Source organism: Pimephales promelas, chromosome 12 (assembly GCF_988280905.1).
Source record: "Pimephales promelas chromosome 12, fPimPro1.hap1.1, whole genome shotgun sequence".
Taxonomy (NCBI): Eukaryota; Metazoa; Chordata; class Actinopteri; order Cypriniformes; family Leuciscidae; genus Pimephales; species Pimephales promelas.
The window spans coordinates 25,156,528-25,180,831 of NC_142780.1; the positions used below are offsets into that span (position 1 = coordinate 25,156,528).

Genomic DNA, 24,304 nt, shown 5'->3' on the forward strand with positions numbered 1-24,304 from the left:
ATTTACTTAAGTATAGCTTTTTTCCCAAACAAATAATACAATATATTCCAAAGCCTCCTCTGTTGACTGTGGGTGTGCTACACCCACGTTGCATTGAATCTCTGCTATAGCTACGATTACTGCCAATTTTCCCCTCATCCAAATCATCTTGAACAGCTGCATTTGTGTTTATGTGTCTAATGAGAACGAATCCTCAAAGAATAGGTCTATTCAAACAGCATACCATGGGCAAGGTGCACTGCATATAGAAAGGATTTTATAATCCCAGTAAAGCAGCACAAAAAATCTTCTTTAAAACCATTTTAAACATTAACTATATGCATAATATGCCATATGTGGGCAAATCATCCAGTTAGTATGGACTTTGCTAGCACAGCATGCCCAGTAAAAGAGCTGTGGTCCATGACGTTTGTTGACACTAGTTTCGAGCAAAAAAATAAATCTGGCACCAAAGTTTTAATGATAATAAACTCCCACATATCCAATTTATATGCACAAATGGATAGATAAATTGATGCAGAAGGATGTCAATTCAAAAGGTTTTTTTTTTTTTACCTCCAGTCATGCAAATTTTTTATTTTTGCTACAATGCCTGTCAGGCGTTGTGAGTCCTCATTAAATGTGATGAACATCCTGAGATACAGTAGTAGGCCTATATTCAGAGCTTTTGCACACTCTTTCTAAAGTAATGGAGTGATGTGCAACCGTTTGATGCTATCCAGGTTGTAAAACCCCAAGACTAAGGGAACATTCAGGAAACATAAATGTGTTAATAATGTCTCATAAAATGTAACATGTTTTTAAGGCCACAAGTCCTATGTGGTGTTCACAATAAAACAGTTTTGGGTTCTATCCATATTGATCATTAAAATAAATCGAGATTTGAATTTAAAATGTCCTGTTACACATAATTATTTATGACTATGCATCCGAAACCAAATATAAACAGTTCTGCTAAATAGAAAATGAGCAACTTTCCCACAGTTTTAAGGAGGACAAAATTACCCACAGGCTTATTTATTTAACTAACTCACTATTACAGTCTCTTCAGGCTGAGATTCTTTTTTTCCCCACAGGAGTTATTGCACTTATTGCAGCTGATAAAATAATAAGGCACTAAAATTAAATGTAGAAGCGTCAGCGCAGTGACCTGTTGGATGAGGCCTTTTTTAAATATGACACCACACAGAGTTATAAAATGCTGTAATAGTGTTTGACACTGCAATAGAGCCTGCAAAAAAACGTTCTTTCCTCCCCTTGAGAAAATCACAGCACTCTGCATAGTGTTTCACGAGCCCTTATTAAACACACTCTGGCATCTTCAATTCATTCCCAAACTATTAAAAGCTTTCTTTACGGTCAGGCCAAAGATTTTGTGCTGTGACTTCCCTACTTCATTTAATTTCAGAGAAACAGTACAGGCAGGCCAAAGTCTGGAGCTTGACTTAGTATTCAACTTAATCAAAAGAGAGTTTCTTCTACTTGCTAGGTTTAAAGAGAAATTAATTCATTATTGCATGAATTTCTTCTGTTGAACTCAAAGGGGACATTTTTAAAAAATACTGGTTGTTGTTTTTTTCTCTCCATGTAATGGACCCTAAAAGTATCATAAAAGTATTCCACACAACAAGTGCACCTGAGTGTCATGCTGTGAATGGAAAAAAAATTTATAAACGGCTGGATGTGGATCTATTCACTGGCAGTTTCTTAAAAGTCCCAATGAAATCAAAATTGAATTGATTTTTGGCTTTTAGTATGAATATGCAAAATCAACTCAAAGTCTAACTCAAACTTAACTCAAACACCAATCAAACGTGACACTGAGACTTAAAGAACTACTTCCTATTTGAATATAACACGTTTGTAAGGTGAGACACGGCAGGCAGGAAAAACATTCAAACGTTTCTTTTTCACAGGTCAATGTTGAGATTTTGGGATATTTATCTTCAATAAAATGTCTTCTTTCAGACTTGTGGTAAAAAATTCTGAAATACACATTTAAGTCTTAGTCTTAAAAGTAAAAGTCTTTATTTTACTACACTTTGTCTGTTTGCGTCTGTAGATTTTTCATGAAGTCATCAAAAGTTGGCGTTCTAAATCATCCGGCTGCTCCGCGATCTCGAGAGATACGAGACCGGTGCGTCTCATAGGTGTCACTCATTGGTGATCACGCCACCAGCCTTGCACCGTTCTCCCGCGGCTCTTGCCTCGTCCTGCTCGCCACAGTAAACATAATGAATGGCCACTGAACGCAAAAGCAGAATACTGGACATTTTGGGCGATCTCGAAACACATTTTTGGTAGTAGCCTAGACTTGTTGTTAACCTACTGCACGGATACCGGTAGGCGTGGCCTCCTAGGGCAGTGAAGCAAGTGCATTCTGGGAGTTGTTGTCTCTCATCCACATAAACCAAAACTACATTTTCTGGCTTTTCTCAGACTAGACAGCTCCAAATTCAAAAATAATTTCACATTTCTTTAACAGACATGACCCTTTTAAATAAGCATTCATCTGTCCAGAGTTGTAATATCTCTTTAAGATACTTCCACATTAGGTTGAGTAAATAAAGACGGAAATGTTAATTTTTGGGTAAAATCTGTCTTTAAATTCTTTCAGCCATAAATAAAGTTATGTGCTTTCCCACACATATAATGGTCTACATCTTTACAAACCAGGTAAAATGATTTCACAACATATGGCTAAGACCTAAGACCTAAAATGTTATTCCAGATTTATCTATTTTTGACAAATTTAAGTTTTGTTAAACACTGCGAGAATTCATACCACTATATTCAAATGAGGAATGAAAAGTGTAAAGAGCTCCTTCTTTTTTTAATAAACCCAACTACTGAGCGCATGCTTCTTTCCAAGGTGACTGGAAATTAAAATATCCTCCAAAAGCAAATAAATGGCACGGACCCAGACTAACACATCTGGATCAACAGCTAACCTAAAATAAAACATCTGGATGGAGAATTTGTTGGCCTCTGAGCACCACCAAGGCGGAGTCAATACCATAGCTTGGCATGTGCAGGACTGATGACCACAGGTTTAAGAGGAAATAAAAATGTAGATAATTATTACAACATTGTTTGAGTGTACAACACCTGTTTTTCTGTGAGTCTGATATACTTTATTGCTTTATATGAACTGACACTAAAATCTGGTAAATGTGCATTGTTAACCTTGAGGTCAGAACAGTGTATTTGTACAATATGTGAGAGAAACCGTGTCAGGTTGACGCTCCCTTGAGTGGGAGATTCCTGAAATCCTTTTAGGAGTATAATGGGATGTATAGCTCAAATACATCTTAAAAATGGCTGGTGTCACACTGAGAGCTACACTAAACACCAAACTAAATTTTAGATTTTCCCCCTGCAAAGAAAATTCCTTTATAGTCAGGGAGCCAAAGTCTCAAAAGCTCTATAAAGTGGGTTGAACCTGACATGGTCTGCCATACTTTTTATTTGTGTTTTTTCTGTTAACTTTGACCATAAGAACAAATAATTGGAGGGTCTGCTCTGCCGGAAATATCGCGAAAAAAAATTGTGGCCATTTTAGTGTACGCACCCTTTATTTTTTATCAGAAAAATGTGAAAAATTATTTTTTTCATCAAATCCTTAGTGGGTTGGGTAGGTTCTCAATAAATGCATTCCAGATACACAGAACACATGTGCGGACAACATACACTGAAAAAATAATTCTTAAAACACATTTCTACATGGTTTTGCATCAATTTAATGCAAAAAAACAGGCGTTTTTTCACTTTTTTTCCACTATTTTCATCTTTACTTCATTGGCAATCAACTATTCCATTAAGTTATGACATCAGGCAATATGCCATTCTTTTCACCAAACACTATACTCATTCCACAGAAAAAATGATAAAAATCCAAACAAAACCAATGGATCTGTGATGATTTCACTACTAGTTGGCGATCAACAGGCTCAGAATTTCAATAGAATTTTAGACTACTCTCAAAATTCTTAAAAACATGCTGGATATTTAGCATCATGGCTCAGTTACAAACACACAAACACACACACATGCGTGATCTTAGTAATTTTTATGAGTTTGGAACAACCAACCAACGGTTACCAACGGTTACCAACAGACTTAGACCGGTAGGTCTGCCCCAGAGTTTTGGGAAAAGAATGGTAATATGGATATTGCAATGGTAATTAACTGAAATGACCAAACCAGTCTTCAAACAATAATATTTCTGATGATTCTTCATCCCAAACGTATCCCTGCAGCAGCAGTATTCATTCTCTACTAGTTTACTTAGCTAGCTTTAGCCGTTTTAGCTAATTTTGGTGGTTTCTTTAAACGGCATTACTCCTCACAGGTATGGGGTAGAGAGTAGAGACTTACTTTTTTTAAATGATCAGAATATTATGCTCTAAGAGAGGTATGTGTCCTATATGTTCAATAAGCTTCGACCGGAAGTTGAGAAATTGCCAAAATTTCAACTGGACTTGTTAGGTAAAGAAATAGATATGAGAATAAATGCTGCTACAGGGATACGTTTGGAGTGAGGAATCATTAGAAGTAAACTTGTATGAAGCCTGGTGTGGTTCTTGAAGTGTTTTTCATGTCAGACAGATAGTAGGCTTGTAAGGATAGCTAAAGGCTACACCAAACGTTAACTGCCATTAGCAATTTTAGATTTTCCCCCTGCAAAGAAAATTCCTTTATGAATCTGTGTATCATTTGTTCATTCATTTTATTTAATTATTTATTTATTTAATATTGAAAGTAGAACAATTAGAAAATGGCCTTTTCCATTTAAAAACAAACAAATAAACAGAATTTAGCAATAAAATTAGAAAATTAAATTAGCCACTTCTTACTGATTGGTCAACCAAGCATCAAACTGTGTCATCATCAGTTGTCCCTCATCTGCAACATAACTGTATAGAACCAGTAGAAACAACCTATCAGTGAAATTAGATACTAGTAACATTTTCGCGGATATTCTGTATCATAGCAAGCAAAGCGTCTCAACTGAAAAAATGCTGCGCTCTCAAAGTGCTCTCACACCCACAGCTAGGCATTTGTAGCAGAGCACCTGCCTTCTTCAGCTGGATAAAAACGCTTAGGTGGACACTCGGCCTAAGTTTTTACCCATCCATCCAATCAAAATGGAAGAGGGGCGGGACAAATACCACACAGACCAACCGTCACATTCTGCTTGTACAACGATAACAAGCGACAACAACATCTCTTCATCCAAAACTAGTGCCAGACCAAGTATGTTACATTCTGTTGACATTATATTTATTTTTAGAAACAAACTAATTGTGAAATCAGATACTAGTAACAGTATCGCGGATATTCCGTATCATAGCACATATGATATCTGGCTTTTTTTTTCAGGTAAGAGCGGGCACGGCAATTTGTAATTTTAATGTGTCTGGCTGCCAGTGTCAAGTTATTTTTAGTGGCTGCCAGTGCAAGTTATTTTTAGCTGTACAAAACAGGTAGTCGTTATGTTGTCTGATATTGCAAACTGATATTTCTTGCCATATTTTATTGTGTTGTCTTAATTATAAACACGCTGGTTTATAGTGCAAACAGTTTACTGCACATACATATTTATCTCATTATTTCGCTTTAGTGGCTAAAAAAGACTCGCACTTTCACAGAAATCACCTTACTTTTGAGAAAAACTGCTGCATCGCACCCACAACAAGGCGTTTTCAGAAGAGCGCTGGCGTTTTCAGCTGGCTTAAACCACTTTAGTGGACTGGACACATGGGCCATGGCCTAATTCATTTCAAGAATGGTACAATTTCAGCTGCTCAAAAGTCAAAACACATAGCGCTCTATAAGGAAACACCTATTTTCATCACCAAAGTTCTACAGTAACTGCCTTAAAGAAGCTTTTTTTGCCTTCTGGTTAGTATACCATCATAAAAAGACAACCATCCCACACAGACAACTCTGACTTCTTCTCGGGATAAAGCAAAAAATCAGAATGTGGCAGTATATCACTGTGGTTGGAAAATGAGGTTTCTGAGTAACTGGAGGGTATTTACATCCATCACAGAATGGTAAACCATTCAACATTATACCACTAGGAAATAAGTCCTGTGATATTCAGTGCTTCACATTCTGTACAGCAAATCAACTATAGTACATGCAAATTCACAGGATAGGAAGACGCTTCGGGGCCTCCAACACAAATGAATTTTTAAAATTATTCTGGAATCTGCAGTGCACTAGCACTTAACTTAATAAAATTATTTAATATTATTACCTCACAGTGTTCCATTGCTGGATACTTGCATGTGGAAATAACATCATAAAAACACCCCATCATGAACAAGTACATCAACTGAAACTGCCAATGCTACACCTTATTTCTCTCATCAGGCTCTCGGTTTTTCTTTTTCTTGCTTTCCACAATTTTACTAGAAGGAAAGGAATTTCGACAACTCTGCCAATTTCAATGATATGTTACAGAGAAACAGTGGCCTGGTATTGGGTAACATTGAATATTGCACAGATTATTAACATAATCTTCTACTACAACACATTGGCTTCAAACCACAACATGTTGTAATCTTTCAAAGGTCAGAGTACAGCTTCGTAGCTAGTACTAGGGGAATAAGTTAAATAAGTCCAAAGTATAGCTTCCATAAATTGCAAGGTACATGACAGTGCGATTCTAATTGGATCAAAAAGACCTGAGAGTCCCAAAGTGCTCCAAGGTGTATAGGAATTGAAGACAAAACTGTGAAAAGTTCATAAATAACCAATATAGCTCCAGGCAAAACTTCTGACTGTGACGTTAACTTTTTATTTTAAAGGATTAGTTCACTTTTAAAAAAACGTTTGCTGATAATTTACTCACCCCCATTTCATCCAAGATGTCCATGTCTTTCTTTCTTCAGTCGAAAATAAATGAAGGTTTTTGATGAATACATTACAGGTGAACACAAAATGAAAGAATCTTTTTTCGAGTCATTTGGTTTATTCATTAGATTTTTGATGAACGAGTTTGAACAGGAGAGTTACGAACACACATCACAGAACAGAGCAAGGCGAGCATTTGTGTTTATAAAAATTAAACTTTTTAATTTATTTTTGAAATGACCGATCTTTTCGCTAGATAAGACCCTTGTTCATTGTCTGGTGTCGTTTAAAGCCCTTTGACGATGCACTGAAACAGTCATTTGGTCCTTGAAACGGTTGGGGTCCATTATAAGAAGAAAAATCCTGTAATATTTTCATCAAAATCATTATTTCTTTTCAAATGAAGAAAGAAAGAGGGATGACATGCTGGTGAGTAAATTATCAGCATATGTTTTTTTTTATTTTTTTTTTTTATTTTAAGTGAACTAATCCTTTAAGAAGTATACAAATCCTAATTGGAGCATCCCTATAAACTATTCTACATGATCAAAAGAAGGCATCAAATAGATCTGTATCGGTATCGGTAGATATTGCTTCCTGTTATAGGCAGTGATCAGTGATCGGCAGCTCCAAAAATCCTGATCAGACACCCTTAAAGAAGTGAGAAGAGAGACAAATTACATTCCACAACCTACAACTGTGTGTTTACTCTGGATGTCATTTTTATACCCCACAAAGCCTATACTACATGAGCTCCAAATTGTTTTAAAAGGCCCAAAATCAGCAAAAGGATTAATCCCAAATGTTATGCCACGTTATTTGTGAAATCTTTGTAATTCCAAACTTTATTTCCATTTATGTAAGAATAAATCTTAAACTGATGGTTTTCTAAAGGCTCAAACCCAGTAAGCACAATCAACCACTCAATGTGAGACCAACGTCTCTCTTGAAACGAGGATAAAATGATTGAATGGGTAGTTTCTAAGTCCTAGACACTCATCGATGCAATCTTAGTGTGGGCCAAACAAAAGAATGCTAGTCTTAAACCTCTTTATAAGGGCCACAGAGTTTAAATATGTTCAACATAAATGACAAATCCTCTGTCATTATCTCAGGAATAATGACAGGGGGAAAAGCTCCAACTACACTGTTAATCCATGTTGCCCTTCTAAAACAGGTCAATAAGCTAATAGGGAATTCGATAACTGCAGTTTAGATCTTTGGAGCTCCAACAGCAAATCCCTCTAACTCAGAATCTAACTGAAACGAAATAAACTAGCAGACGACTTCTATAAAACAGTCCAAGTCTATAATAATGCGCCTATTTCTCTTTCAAAAGACTACACAAAAGATGCCAAAACGATTTTTATTAACATCACATTTGGATTCAGTTATACCTAAACTGTTATTCGGTCATGGAAAGGTCATTCATACACCCCTGACATTTCACATGAAAGTCTTTATTTATTTAAAAAAAATTGTGGAAGGTCGGTCACCCTCAGAATATATCAGAAATCTCCATTCTGTTCTTTGGCATCTGAAGATCGGTGATGGAATAAGAGGGTCAGCAGGAAGATCTGTCTAAACCATCATTGCAAAAAGGTCATCTCACATTGGGCCATTATTTGGAGCTCAAAGATCTTATAAACCCTGCTGAACAAGCCCAAGAAAGGTGACATGATAAATTACAACATGCTGTTAATTGTTACTGTATGTCTGGTGATCCAAAGTGATAAGACACTTGTTTATTGTGCTGTATGTTGCCTTTTTTAAAAAGAATCACAAAACGTACATTTAATTTGGCACGCTTCATATATACAGTGTGTTTTGAAAGTATTCTTCCTTTTTTTTCACATTTTTTTATTTGCAACATTATGTTAAACTGCTTTAAATGACTTTTCCCACGTCAGTGTTGACTCCATGCATCATAATGACAAAGCAATACACAGTTTGATAACTTATAACTTACTCAAAATTATTAAAAATAAAATACTGTTCGTACCCTTTTCTGGGACACATGAAATTTGGTTCAGGAGCATTCCAATTTCGCTGGGATCATCTTTGAGATGTTACTACACTTCGTTTGGAGTTAACCTGTGGCAAACTCAATTAAAATTGTACGAATTGGACACACACCTTCTCAATAAAAAGCCTAACAGCTGAAAATGCATATCAGAGCAAGCCATGAGATCAAAGGAACAGGCTGCAGAGCTCAGTGACCGGATTGTGTCAAAACTGATATGGGGAAGGCTACAAAAAAATCTTGGCATTGAATGTTCATATAGGAGATAATGGATTATGGAAGTATTTTTCCAAACTGAGCAATCGATTGAGAAGGGCCTTGGTTAGAGTCATGACCAAGAAGCTGATGGTCACTCTAGTTGAGCTCCATGATCAGAAGGGAGAAACTTCACTGCAGCATTCCACCGATCTGGGTTTTATGCCAGAGTGGCCAAACTCAAGCCACTCCTCAGTGAAGACACATGAAAACCCACCTGCAATAATATTTTTTTTTAAGCACTGTTTATGTGAGAAACAAGATTTTCTGGTCTGATGAGCCTCAGAACCAAGCACCTTGTATGGAGGAAACCAGGCCCTGCTTATCATCTGCACATCCCCATCCCCACAGTAAAGTCTGGTGGTAACAGCATCATGCCATGGGGGTGTTTTTCAGTGGCAGCGACTAGGTTACTCAACACTGCAAAATATAGGGATCGCTTTAATGCATGAGCATCCACAACATTGGACTGGGCAGAAGTTTGACCTTCTAACAGGACTATGACACTATAAACCAGGGTTCCCCAAACTCGGTCTTGAAGGGCCAATGTCCTGTAGAGTTTAGCTCCAACCCGGATTAAACAGACCTACCTGTGAGTTTCTAGTGATCCTGAAGACATTAATTCATTAATGCTCAGGTGTGTTTGATCAGGGTTGGAGCTAAACTCTGCAGGAAAGTGGCCCTTCAGGACCGAGTTTGAGGAACCCTGCCCTAAACACACAGCTAAGTCAATGCAAAAGTGGCTCATGCAACTCTGTTAATGTCCAGGAACCCAGACAGAGCCAAGACTTAAACCCAATCGAACATCTCTGGAGAAACCTAAAAATGGCTGTCCACCGACTTCCCTTCCAACATGATAGAGCTTGAGAAGATCTGATGAAAAGAATGCATAATGCATTCAGATTCAGATTCACATTAAAGCCAGAGAAGAACTGTTGGGCATCTACGAGCAACACATCGCGGTGCTTCATTTTTGAATGAATACGCGTTTTGGGAAAATCAATCGGGTGAACCAATGATGCACTGGCTCATTCATAAAGACATTCATTTACTTAATTCCTGAATGAATCAGCCATTTGAAAGAATCAAATGAATGAATTACTCAAAGACTTACTCATTTAGACATTTACCACCACCTACTGACAGTTTCAGTTTTTTATTTAGAGTATTCTTTCATTAAAAATTGTAATTTAAAAAAAAAAAATAATTAAAAATACTTTCATATTTCCATAATAAAAAAAACTTTAAAGACATACAGTAGGTCACTGTCATCATTTACTCACCCTCATGGGCATTGAAGCCTAAAGGTTTATGTGTAATTAAATAATATGTTGAATCATTTTTTTTTTCATTTAGCTGACGCTTTCATCCAAAGCGACTTACAATTGCTGCATATGTCAGAAGTCGCACACCTATGGAGCAACTAGGGGTTAAGTGTCTTGCTCAGGGACACATTGGTGTCTCACAGTCTTTCACTCCAAAGGCATGTGTCTTATCCACTGCACCATCACCACCCAATTCTTTTTGTAATGTCTACAGTATTTGATGCTTTTCTCATTTAACACAATGACTAAGTTATCTTTTGGGGGTAATTTCTGCCAATTAAATTGGCAATAAATTAAATTAATGAATTGCCACATCATGTGATTAATTAGATTTTTTTTTTTCATTTTAATCGCTTGACAGCCCTAATAATATGTATATACTTTAATCAGGAATAGACTGCTGCTTTGTCTGTGTGTGAGAGATTCAAGGCAATAATACCCAGCAGCACCTCACACTGAGTATTTCACGTTGTTGTGATTAGCGTTCTAATCTGAGACTTTTGCTCTACCCCGGTGGTCCGTTTGACACATTCAACACCCATGAGGAAGTCTTTGTGTGAGTGTGAATACATAAAAGAGAGATTTGCTTCAAAGAGAAGAAAGAAGAAATTGTTGTTGTTGTTTTTTTAGTCAATGTGGGCGCAAAATTGAAATTGGGGGTGCAAAATATAAAAGCACCATAACAGTTTCTACTTAAAAAACATATAGGCCTATTATATTATAGGTATGATATATATGATATATGATATTAGGTGATATTTTCATTTATCAGCCATTATACAAAAAAAATAATAATAATAATTTCTGGTGAGAATATGAATATCAAAATATACATCCATTATTCAAATCAGACATTTTTAAAATGAATACAAACTGCTTATTCTCAAAATTATTTTGTAAATAACAGCAGCATAGTTTAATTAACCAGGTTAAAAGGAATGTTTCAGTTATCATTTACTGTCATTCATTCATGTCATTTCATACCTATATGTCTTTCCTCCTTCAGTGAAAAACAAAATAATATATTGTTAAAAAAAGCTTCTTTGTGTTCTACAGAAGAAAGTAATAACAACATAATGGTGAGTAAATCAGAATGTTAATTATTGGTTAACTAGCCCTTTAAAAATATAATAATAATATTATCAATATAACCAAGTGCACCAACATACAGTAGTTTGATTGGATGTACAGTCTCTAACCTCATCGACAAAATATATGGAAACTTTTCTCTTTAATTTATTCCTTTAATGTATCCTGCTATCTTAACGATGCACAATTATACGGTTAGTTGGGTTGCATTTTTGGTTGCAACCCACCATTTCAGAACCACTGTCCTATACCATAACACCAGAGGTAATGAGTCTGCTAGGCATTCTTTTCAAATACTTTGCATTTAGGGAGATTGCAGAAGGATCTCATTAAACGTTGAGGTTATGGAATGCTCTAAAATTTCCCCTCATTTGAGGATCCTAAAGGAAATCCCTCAAAATGAATCACTGAAAACAATGTGAAAACTTGAAAAGCATTCTTATATTTGATCATGTCCAGACCACAAAGTACAGCGGTGAAAGGAAAAAAGCTAAAAAGAGGCATAATTTGAGAGGTAAAATGGTTGATAATGGCTGCTAATCACATTGAACCAGGACAGGAAGCAAAGAGCGATAACAATCTCACAACATATGCCAAGCTCGTCAATGAACTAAAAGTTATGCTTATTTAAACTGGCATATACTTCAAGGAGTCAAAAAATCTGACAGCATAGTCTCCAAATTCCACCGTACAATACAATTTCTGTTAAGACAGGATGTATATTCAACTTTCCAGACAGATGTTTCAACTTTCCAAGAGGCGTTCAGTTTCATTTTCTATGAGGCAAGATATTTGATGATTTGTAGAACAATTCAAAAGCAGAGTGACTTTGCCAGAAGCTAAAAGATAAGCTGCCAGTAGGATGGATGTGTTTGCTAAATGAATGTGCTGAAGAAGAAAGTTTAATTTAAAATTAAATTATTTTTCAGCTGCCTTCTTACCTAGGTCTCCTGAAGGTAAGGCCGTATTGCTGGCACGCTAGGCCGACGGTAGGCGTGTACACAGTGGGCATGAATCTCTCTACGTCTGAGATCAAGACCCGGTAGAACAGCTTCTCGTTACGGTCCTGAAGGCCCATCAGAAATACGTATCTGAAAAAAATTGGAACATAAATGGAACATCATGCATTAAAGGACATTTTATGACAATATTCAGCATAATACTAAAGTAAAGGACAATGAGAATGGAACTAAAGCTAGAAAGCAGGACAGACACAGGGTATAGCTTCAGGATATTTAAGGGAGGATTACCCAAACCACACATACCCTTTTTTTTTTTTTTTTTTTTTTTACATTTTAGTTTTAGTTTGTTGACCTTTTTTATGTTCGAACAGCAACATTACTGAGTCCTCTCATTGGGTTATTCTCTACTAATCTAGTTTCTGAATTGATTGTAGTCTTAAGTTTGCTCTGGGAATACACGTAGGAATATCTCTTATTTAAAAAATTCCACCCAAGGTATACTCAAAAAAAGTGGGCGAGGCCTAATTGAGTTGCATCAGAAATGTGTTGAAACTCTCAGGTGTGGTTAGGGGTGTAACATTTCCAAAACATGCATGAAGCGGTTGAACAATCAATTGTCCAGCCAACCAATCAGAGCACATTGTGCTTTTCGGAAGGAGGGGCTTAAAAAATGGAAATAAATAGTGTTACAGACAAACTGGAAGAGAGGTACTGCAGTAATGTAAAATATGTGGAAAATAATGTGTTTTTTTAACATTCAAGCATGAAAAACATAATAAAGTCTTTGAAAACTCTTTAATAATGTTGTTGAAAAACAGACTAAGTAGCTTCCTCTGTCTTTAATGAAACATCCATGCTTGTTTGTCTTTACTTTGGTTTTCATGGTGGATTTATTGTAGTTGTATGGTGAATTTTAAAAAATATAAAATTATATTTAAAATAAATATATATTTAATGTGTAAAAATAATATATTAATATATGTTGATGTATTATATTTTACTTAAATATATTTTCTATTACATATTATATTATATTGTTTCTCTAACCAGAGTGACAGTGAGAGATTTCTCAATTATGTTGAGACAAGAAACTTACTCAATTTGTATTGTGTATTGTTTTGGTTTACAGCATAGGGAGAGGGACACATACTATAGCAGAGGACAGAAATGAAATGAACATGCCAACAAAAGTAGTAGATAGATGACCAGACTGTCACATTTAAAAGTCTTGACCATGTGCTGCTGCTTGAAACAAAGCTCAAGAATAATTGGGGGTTTTCCCTGCTTATGTCAAAAATGGGGGAAAAAAGGCAAAAATGCCTCCAGAGATCTTAGACACAAGTTCCTTGTTATAGAAATAAGTTCAGGAGAAATAGATTCAAGTTCTACATCTGACCCAAATTAACAAGACCACGTCACATTCCCCATAAGTGCGAGCAAGCTTTCCATCAAGGCAAGAGCATAATATCTCTCTTGTTTGGCTCAGAAAAAGTGTGCCCACCTTCCTGAGGCAGAAGGAAACTACAGTGGTCTCAAACTCACAGCCCATTTTGTGGCCCTCTTGACATTAAAGTTTAATGTTAGTGCGGCCCGTCGTAGCGTGTGCCGTGTTTAAAAAAAAAATAAAAATTATATATGTATATTTTATCCCTTATGGGCTTCCATAGATAGTCTCGTGACAGCTTACGGTGGTTTTGTTGTCAATAGTTGTCATAGATAACCGCAAAGTACAAACATACTGCGCCTGAAAAAAAAGAGCGTGTCGTTTCAATTATGAGTGCCCTTGCCGCACGCCTACATTTGAAATAACCACTGTCACCAACTATTTTCAAAGGAAATTAGCTAACGCCTTGCCTAAAAGTCGCTAAAAGAGAGAGTGGCGACAGGGAGAAAAAAAGGTGACCTTTGGGACAGGGCATTAAAGTTGTCCACATTGCGTGACAATAATCAAACAAATTAAACATTATTGTAATGCATTAGCTCTGTTCCTTCCATCTTTCTGTATGTTGTGGAAAGTTTAGTCACTATCTCTCCTCAGTCATGTTGACAGTCTGAACCCAGCCTTAAACCCTCTTGTTATGGCAGAGACTTTCAGAGGCCTGTGCTGCACTTTGTCAGAAGATTGTCAAAAATTGTTGTGCAATCTCCCTGCCTAATCCAAGCAAATGCATGTTTTTTTCTCTCTTTTGGTTTTACTTTGACTTTATTTTTTATTTTTTTGACCAAACACTTTTCAAATATTTTTGTTAAAAATGTTGGCAGGGTGCAAGTAATATAACTTTGATTGCACCCTCATTGCTCAAGCAGTCGGTAATATGCATGCCGAGGTCAGGGTCATTAGTCTGAAAGCGACCGATCCGAAAATAAACCTTGTCCAAACCAAAGACTGTAACGTGACTAGTAGCCTTGAGATATAACGGAAACATCATTTCCAAAAAGGTCAGGCATGCAAAACATGGGTTGCAAAACAGATCCCCTGCAGGGACTAATGAATTCTGGGAAAATGAAAACAAACATTATAGTTAAAAACCTATTGATGTTATTTTGATGACACTTTGATGATGCTTTTTATGTCTTGTCAACTCTTGATGTCCCTTTGCTTTGCAGTCCAGAAAAATGGGGAAAGCAAAAAAGAGAAAAAAAATGAAAATAATTCTTGCTGTAACAAAGGATCTACTTATATTGTGCAAATGGCGGCAACAACACTTCAGTGTTTCTACATAATACTATTTCTGTGATCTGATGGTGTAAAATTTAGTCAACTCATTGATTTGAGAGAGTAATTCTAATGAAGCAGGACTGAGAGCAACAGGATGAATGTCACTACTCCATTTCCTCACCTGTCCAAGTCATCCTTTTTCAGCTCGTAGTTTCTGAGGACCTGCAAAACTTGTACATCCTGGCTGAGGAAGCAGGGAGGCAACAGGCCATGAATGCCCAGCTGCAAGCGCTCTTCCAGGGAGAAAGCCATCCCCTGCAGAGAGGACACAAAACAGTCAACTATTAACAATTATTGAGCATTGTTCCTGAGCATTGAGAACTGATAACATCAGTTCTCAATGCTCAGGAACAATGCTAAGTTTAAAATAAAAGAAAACTGACTTTGCAACCTCCATAATGTGCCTTTTTTTAGAGTGAAACAGGGTATAGACTGTATGTTTATGTACACACACGCAGATTTAACAGATATTAAAAGTCCTGAGATTTTCCTTAATTACAATTGTCTTAATTACACATGCCATGGAAATATGTAAAAGTCTCTACAAGGCTACTATAGTAATAAAAAACATATGTACTTTGCATTCATTTCAATAATTAATCTTTACCCAGCTAAGCTTCAGCAGCTTTATTATTAAAAGACTGTTTGGAAAAGCTTAAATAAATCCCCCTATTCCCCTTGCGTGTGTCTCAGATGACTTAAAAGGAGTTCTCAGTTCCAGTCTCACTGTTTGTTATGGTGGGGAGTCTGTAATGCCAGAAAAAGCCTAAGAAAGGTCAGAGGGGTCACAGTTGGATCACATCTCAGTATGATGTACAGCTAAAAGGACAAGACTGATACTTTGCTGCTGCAACCCCTTGACATTTATCCTGACCATGACCTCTACAATATAAATGCTACAGCCAGGGGGCCCTGAGTTCATATTACCAGACTCCACATGAATATCTGTCAAGACCAAAAGCTGTGGCATTTGAAGCTAGCCTGTCTTTTCCTTAATGACAGACTTGCATCATCATTGCCGCGCCTCTGGCTGCTCCTTCAGAGGAACCACTAAGGAAGGCCCAAAACCCTGAAAGGCTGTGCTAGATCTGTCTTTTAAACAAGTATATGCAAGCTTGGCTTTTCAACCCTTTTTCATCTGGTTATGTTAAGTGGTATGTTTGTAAAAATGGATTTTGACCTTGTAAACAAAAACTGCTCTGCGCACGTGCAATAAGATATGGTGTCATTGACGCAATTGAGACCCAGAGGAACTCGCCTTGTAAAAATTCAGAGGATTTTGCAGCTGCTTCGTGAGATCTAAATCAAAAGCAATATTACTGAATTATCTGCAGTGTAATTGAAAGGGATCCTTCAGGATTTAGCATTAAGCTTTGTAGTAGAAAACATGTGGTATTTTCGAATTACCATGCTTTCCATCCTCATATCCCCCTGAAATGTTGTTTCCGTTATATCTCAAGGCTACTAGTCACGTTACAGTCTTTGGTTTGGACAAGGTTTATTTTTGGATCGGTCACTTTCAGACTAATGACCCTGACCTCGGCATGCATATATTTTGCTTCATTGGAGGATTTTTTGGCCAAAGGCTAGACTATTGCCAGTAGTAACATAGCTGCCAACTCTAACGCATTGGCCGTGAGACACCCGCATTTGATTGGTTTCACACGCTTACACGCCACACCCCCGATTTCTCATGCTGAAGTGTCAACCTGGTCAGCCAAATGCCTGAAAGATGAGTTTTCTATATATCTACTTATATATCTACCTGTTGATGCACTCGTGATCAAGTAGTTATGCCACAAATTAGGTAAATTCTCCCGGAATCTAGACGAGCGTGCACACGAGACAGAGATTGTGCTCCAAACCGCATAGCACGTGCACACGCACTCACGGCAGAGAGGGAAAGCGAGCGAGAGACCTTGTGAGTGCGAGTGTTATCCAACCCCCCCACCCACCCCACGTTGGAGAATATCATCCACTCCACTACACCCCCCTGTCGCAAAAAATCTCACTCCAAGCTAAATTCAAAAGTTGATTTTTAAAAGTTTGATTTTTAATTAACTATATTTAATGCATATAGTTTATAAGTAGATACATTTTAATATGCACATTTAAAAAATATGTAAATAAATATAAACATATTAATGTTATATATATGTATGTAAGTATGTAAAAATTCTCAAACTTCCTCGGACAAAACTCCTTTGTGACAGGACAGCTAGACATACAGTACAACAGCATGTAACAGCACTTTTTGGCTTCCAAAAAGATTCTGTGGCAAAAATACAGACTTATTACTCAGAATCAATGGATGATTTTTGTAGCTTCTATCGTGTCTGTCATCTTCTGAAGCTAACTGTCCAGTTCACCACTGTTGGTCTGTATTTATGATCCTAGAAAAGTCACCGCCATCTTTCCATGTCTGAACTGCAACCCTTGTAATTACTAATTAAAAATGGACATTCTATTTTCTCTATTCTGGTTCATGCAAGACTATCCCTAGACACTTATGATTACATATCCAAGACAACTTTGATGCAAATAAGCATTTCATTGACCTTTACTGACACATCTAAATGCCAAAAAGTGCTTGCTATTCTTGTAACTAGCGATTTGAGAAGACTGGAGATGACTCAAAAGAAACAGCAAAGATTCATTCAGCTCACACAGCTCTACCTAATCAAATATAATTACTCAAACAGCTCTACAAGCCCTGAATGGTTCCTTGTGTCATAGGTGTAATGGAGACATCGGTGGAACCGGGCCCAAACGGCAAATTAACGTTTCTGACAATGGAGCTGCAGGTGGAACTCTGGAGGGCACGTCCACAGGCCCCAGGACTGGCATTCTGATTGTGGCCATGGATGGCTGGACTGGGGAAAGTGGTCTGTTTGATGGCACGCATGGATGGCAAGATTAGAGCAATGAGTCCCAGAGCTCCTGGAGAGGCTGGCGTGGGAACTGGTGAGGTACTTGGCGCTGGTTAAGAGCGACTATGCTTTGACGCCAAGTGAAGTGCGAGACTTACACAACAGTATAGCGCTCTGCTATCTAGATAAAAAGGGTTGCAAAATATTTATTTAGTTAATTCACAGTTTTTGTGATTTGATGATCACAGTTAGCCATATTGCAGCCCTATAAACCTTTATGGCTTTTCTGAATTTTGAAAACTCAATGGCACCCAAACAACACAGGAATATCACACTATCTTCTTTTGTAGAGAATCTCACAGAATAAATAAAATCATTCAGCTTTGGAACAACATGATGATGAGTAAATGATTAACAAAACCTATATCAGAGCCCCTGCCATGTTTATTGGCTCAAGTTGTTACAGGTTTGCTTTTTGTAGCAATAAAGGGACAAGCAGGGCAGGAATGTGTGAACACTTCCACATGCGCAACCACATTAAAGGCGCCAATGTGTTGTGTGCCAACATAAGTTATGCCCACACAAGCTCAAGCAAGGAGGGCTGCTGTGCATGCCAACCTGTAATCTCAAGATCAATGCCACCACCCCTCTATTTTGGCCATGACAAGTACCACCCCAAACACACAGCACTAAGTACTTTGTGGCAAACATTAAAGACCTGCTTTTGACTGATAAAACCCAGTCTACAGCTTTCAAAAGCTCTTCAAGACTTCAAGCGAGAGGTCACGTTGAAGAAGAACACTGGGATTCCAATTCAAACAACTCAATCTGAATCCTGAAATTCCCAGTACTTGTACGTGGAAAAAAAGTTGCAGCTGCTTCATGGAGTGCCAAAAAAGCACCAAGGCAAAAAAAGGCAGACAATCAAAGCTGTTCTTCAATGGAATTTTACAGTGGGAGTGTTTTGTTTTAATCCTGTAATGGAGAATACATTCGAGTCCATGAAGCACAAAAGTGTCAGTGGCGCTACAATAAGCCACTTTGGATGAAGTATTGCATTTTGTGATCTCACTGATGTGAAAAGTTTGAGTTGAGCCATTGCATAACCTCAATCGAAATATGGCTTTTCTTATCATACATGTCACGGTTCATGAATCCACTGTCTCATTCTGATGTTTGTGTGTGTGTGTGTATGAGTGGGCGTGGTTACTAATTCCATTGATTGTCAGCACCAGCTGCGATTCATCACCGCTTCCTATATAATGTCAGTAATTTCAGTCTCATGTTGTCAGATCGTTGTGGCTTCCCCGGTGTTGTGTCCTGTTCCTGTGCGGCTTCAGTCTTCTCCCCGTGTGGATTTCCTGTCTCCGTGATCGTCATCGTCTTTACGTCTTCACGGTTGGATTGTTTATTGTTCCTGGTTCCTGTCACTGAGCACGCCGATCATCATCACATCTCTCCGGGTTGCCCATCAACGTCCCTGTGTCTTACCTCCACCTGAGTGTTTGTTCCCCGATCTGTGTGTCACCTGACCAACTTGAATAAACAGTTTTACTTGCTATTGTTTCCTACTGTTTCATAACAGAACGATCTGACCAATCATGGAAGCAGCAGGTTCGAAGCTGAATGATTTCATCGCACACAGCATCTCTAGAATGGATCATCAAGGAGAAGAGATTGCGAACACAGGTCGTGCGGTTCAGGCACTCGTGACACAGGTGTCCGAGCTCACCCAGCAGCTTCAACTTCTACGCGGTCCCACTGCGCCGCCCACACCGCCCGTTCAACCCCCACCGGTACCGCATGAGAGTCAACCGGAGCCCCGTCTTCCCACGCCTGAGGGCTATTCTGGTGAGCCTGAATATTGCAGAGCTTTTCTCATGAGATGTTCCATGCACTTTGCTTTGCAGCCACGGACATTTCATAATGAACAGTCTAAAGTAGCGTTTGTGTTGACTCTCCTATCGGGGAAGGCGGCACTCTGGGGAACGGCGGTGTGGGAGAACCAGGACAGTTGTTGCAACTCGTTCCAGGCACTCTCCGAGGAGATAAAGAGAGTATTCGATCGTGCGGTGGCGGGTAAGGAGGCAGCCAGATTACTCGCGGATCTACGCCAAGGGGATGGCTCGGTGTCGGATTACTCTATTCGTTTTCGCACCCTGGCTGCAGAGTGCAAATGGAACGAGGAGGCGCAGTGGGACATGTTCCTGCATGGGCTGGCTGACCGCGTTCAAAGAGAAATATATATCTTGGACCTTCCTAAGACTTTTAATGGTCTGGTGGAATTGGCGATGAAGGTCGACTCACGCTTAAATCGCGTGAATTCTCGTGCACGCTCTAATCGACCACAACAGTACTTTGAAGAACCACGAGGTGGCGACGGGAGCGCGGTCAGCCCAGTTTTCGACCACGAGCCCATGCAGATTGGAAGAGCTCGGCTTTCCCGGGAGGAGAGAGAAAGGCGGAGGTCCCAGGGACTCTGCCTGTACTGTGGTAAGGCTGGCCATTTCCTCCACTCTTGTCCAGTAAAAGAGCAAGCCCGATAGTAAGTATGAGGCTACTATCGGGTGGGATCTCCGTCGAGAAGACCTCATCTACATCATCAACCCTCCTCCCGGTAAGACTGAGATGGGCAACATCCACGCACCCCACTCAAGCACTTCTGGATTCGGGAGCAGAGGGTAATTTCATGGACTACAGTCTTGCAGTTAAACTTCAGATTCCCATCACTGCCCTTAAACATGCTATTTCTGTCAACGCACTCAACGGACAGGAACTTCCCAGGATTTCTCACTCTACTGAACACATCACACTTGTCACATCTGGCAATCATACTGAAAGGATTTCGTTTCTACTCATGGACTCACCTCTGACACCGGTGGTTTTAGGGCACCCATGGCTCTCTAAACACAACCCCCGTATCGACTGGCACAACAATTCCATTTCCTCCTGGAGTAACCACTGTCATGAGTCATGTTTGTTGTCTGCCTGTTCGTCTGTGTCCGATTCTTTGTTTCAGAACGAGGCAATGGATTTATCTAACGTGCCCGCAGAGTACCTAGACCTGAAGGAGGTGTTCAGTAAGTCACGAGCTGCTTCTCTTCCTCCGCATCGTCCCTATGACTGTGCTATAGATTTACTGCCAGGTAAGTCTCCGTCTAAGGGCAAACTTTACTCTCTTTCCATTCCTGAGAGGGAGGCTATGGAGAAATATATTTCTGATTCTCTCGCCTCTGGGTTCATTCAACCTTCCTCTTCTCCTGCGGGGGCGGGGTTCTTTTTTGTTGGAAAGAAGGATGGATCTTTGCGACCTTGCATTGATTACCGAGAGCTGAACAACATCACGGTAAAGAATAGGTATCCTTTGCCGTTGATGTCTTCAGCTTTTGAGAGGTTACAGGGAGCATCCATTTTCACAAAATTGGACTTGCGTAACGCTTATCATTTGGTTCGCATTAGGAAGGGGGATGAATGGAAAACTGCTTTTAATACCCCTAGGGGGCACTTTGAATATTTGGTTATGCCATTCGGTCTGTCCAACTCCCCAGCGGTTTTCCAAGCACTCGTTAATGACGTGTTGAGAGACATGGTCGATCAGTTCATATATGTCTACCTGGATGACATATTGATTTTTTCTTCGTCTCTCCAGGAACATGTTCAACATGTCAGACGAGTGCTTCAGAGGTTGTTAGAGAATGGGCTTTTTGTCAAGGCGGAGAAATGCGATTTTCATGCACAGTCTGTTTCCTTCCTAGGGTATATCGTCTCTTCTGAGGGAATGCGCATGGATCCTGACAAGGTTAAGGCAGTGATGGATTGGCCAAGCCCGGATTCCCGTAAGGCCCTACAGCGGTTTCTGGGGTTCGCCAATTTCTATCGGCGTTTCATTCGCAATTACAGCCAACTAGCCGCGCCTCTGACCGCTTTGACCTCCCCCAGAACTGCGTTCAGGTGGTCAGATACTGCCGAGGCGGTATTTGCCAACCTCAAGAGTCGTTTTATTTCGGCTCCGATTCTTGTCACCCCTGATCCTACACGTCAGTTCGTGGTGGAGGTCGATGCGTCAGAGGTGGGGGTAGGTGCAGTTCTTTCCCAACGCACTTCCTCAGACGACAGGATGCACCCATGCGCGTTTTTTTCCCATCGTTTATCACCTGCCGAACGTAACTATGACATTGGTAACAGAGAGTTGTTGGCAGTCAAGTTGGCGCTGGAGGAGTGGCGACATTGGTTAGAGGGTTCAGGGGTTCCCTTTATCGTTTGGACCGATCACAAGAACCTTGAATATATTAGATCTGCCAAAAGACTTAACTCCAGGCAGGCTCGGTGGGCACTTTTTTTCGGACGTTTTGATTTTGTTCTCTCGTACCGCCCGGGTTCTAAAAACATCAAACCCGATGCCTTATCTCGTATTTTTGATCCATCCGAACGCCCGGTGACTCCCGAGTGTATTTTACCGGGGAAGGTAGTTATCTCCGCACTCACATGGGAGGTCGAGTCGAAGGTCAAGACGGCCTTAGAAGGGGTAACGCCTCCGCCCGGTTGCCCACCGAGCCGTTTATTTGTTCCGGAGGGGTTACGGTCCGACGTCATTCAATGGGGTCACTGCTCTAGCGTGGCTTGTCATCCAGGAGTAAGTCGCACCAACGGCTTGGTAAAGCAACGATTCTGGTGGCCATTAATGGCTCGTGATGTTCACGATTTTGTTTTGGCTTGCTCAGTTTGTGCCACTAACAAGACGTCTAACCGACCTCCGGATGGGTTACTTCGACCGCTGTCTGTCCCTTCGAGACCCTGGTCCCACATCGCGCTAGATTTTGTCACCGCCCTCCCGCCGTCTAATGGCATGACGGTTGTTTTAACCGTGGTGGACCGGTTTTCGAAGGCGGCACATTTCATTCCCTTGCCCAAATTACCCTCAGCCAAGGAGACAGCGGTCGCAGTCATTGATCACGTCTTTCGGTTACATGGCCTCCCGAAGGACGTGGTGTCTGACAGGGGTTCCCAATTTGTGTCCAAATTTTGGCGAGAGTTTTGTAAGTTATTGGGGGCTACGGTCAGCCTGTCATCGGGTTATCATCCCCAGAGTAATGGTCAATCTGAGCGAGCCAACCAAGACTTGGAGAGAACGTTACGATGTTTGGTAGCTAAGAATCCTTCATCCTGGAGCCAGCAGCTCTCTATGGTTGAGTACGCTCACAACTCGTTACCAATGTCATCTACGGGCCTCTCGCCATTTGAGTGTAGTGTAGGTTACCAGCCACCTATTTTTCCCAGTCTGGAATCCGAGGTCGCGGTCCCCTCCGCCCACGCATTCGTCCAGAGGTGTCACCGTACTTGGACCAGAGCCCGGGAGACTCTGCTCCAAGCAGGGAGGCGCATGAAGGCCAAGGCCGATCGCCACCGGTCTAAGCCTCCCGTATACGTCGTGGGTCAAAAGGTGTGGCTTTCTACTAAAAACATTCCGCTCCGCTCCGTTTCTAATAAGTTAGCTCCCAAATTCATTGGCCCGTTCCCTGTCACCAAGATTATTAGTCCGGTGACAGTCCGACTCAAACTTCCTCCGGCGTACAGGAGAATTTGTCCCGCCTTTCATGTATCCAAAATCAAACCCGTATTTTATTCTCCCATTAATCCGCCTGTCCCGGTTCCCCCCCCGCCGCGACTCGTAGATGGGGAGCCTACATATTCGGTACATCGTATTCTGGACTCGAGACGGAGGGGACGAGGATTTCAGTACTTGGTGGACTGGGAGGGTTACGGTCCGGAGGAGAGAAGTTGGGTTCCTGCTAGAGACATTCTGGATCACTCCCTTATCGATGATTACAATCAACAGGTAAGTGTGGCTGGGAACGCCAGGAGGCGTTCCTAGGGGAGGAGGTACTGTCACGGTTCATGAATCCACTGTCTCATTCTGATGTTTGTGTGTGTGTGTGTATGAGTGGGCGTGGTTACTAATTCCATTGATTGTCAGCACCAGCTGCGATTCATCACCGCTTCCTATATAATGTCAGTAATTTCAGTCTCATGTTGTCAGATCGTTGTGGCTTCCCCGGTGTTGTGTCCTGTTCCTGTGCGGCTTCAGTCTTCTCCCCGTGTGGATTTCCTGTCTCCGTGATCGTCATCGTCTTTACGTCTTCACGGTTGGATTGTTTATTGTTCCTGGTTCCTGTCACTGAGCACGCCGATCATCATCA

General features: G+C 40.0%; 1 protein-coding gene across 1 annotated transcript in view; it reads right to left on the bottom strand.

The window, feature by feature from the left end:
- The window catches only part of me1 (malic enzyme 1, NADP(+)-dependent, cytosolic), a 70,936-nt gene that overhangs the window by 29,610 nt on the left and 17,022 nt on the right, over nt 1–24,304 (bottom strand). The window contains exons 2-3 of the mRNA XM_039680029.2: nt 15,359–15,492; nt 12,498–12,647 (exon numbers count right to left, since the gene is read on the bottom strand). Of these exons, the coding sequence (XP_039535963.2) occupies nt 12,498–12,647; nt 15,359–15,492 (284 nt within the window). The remainder of the gene's footprint in view (nt 1–12,497; nt 12,648–15,358; nt 15,493–24,304) is intronic.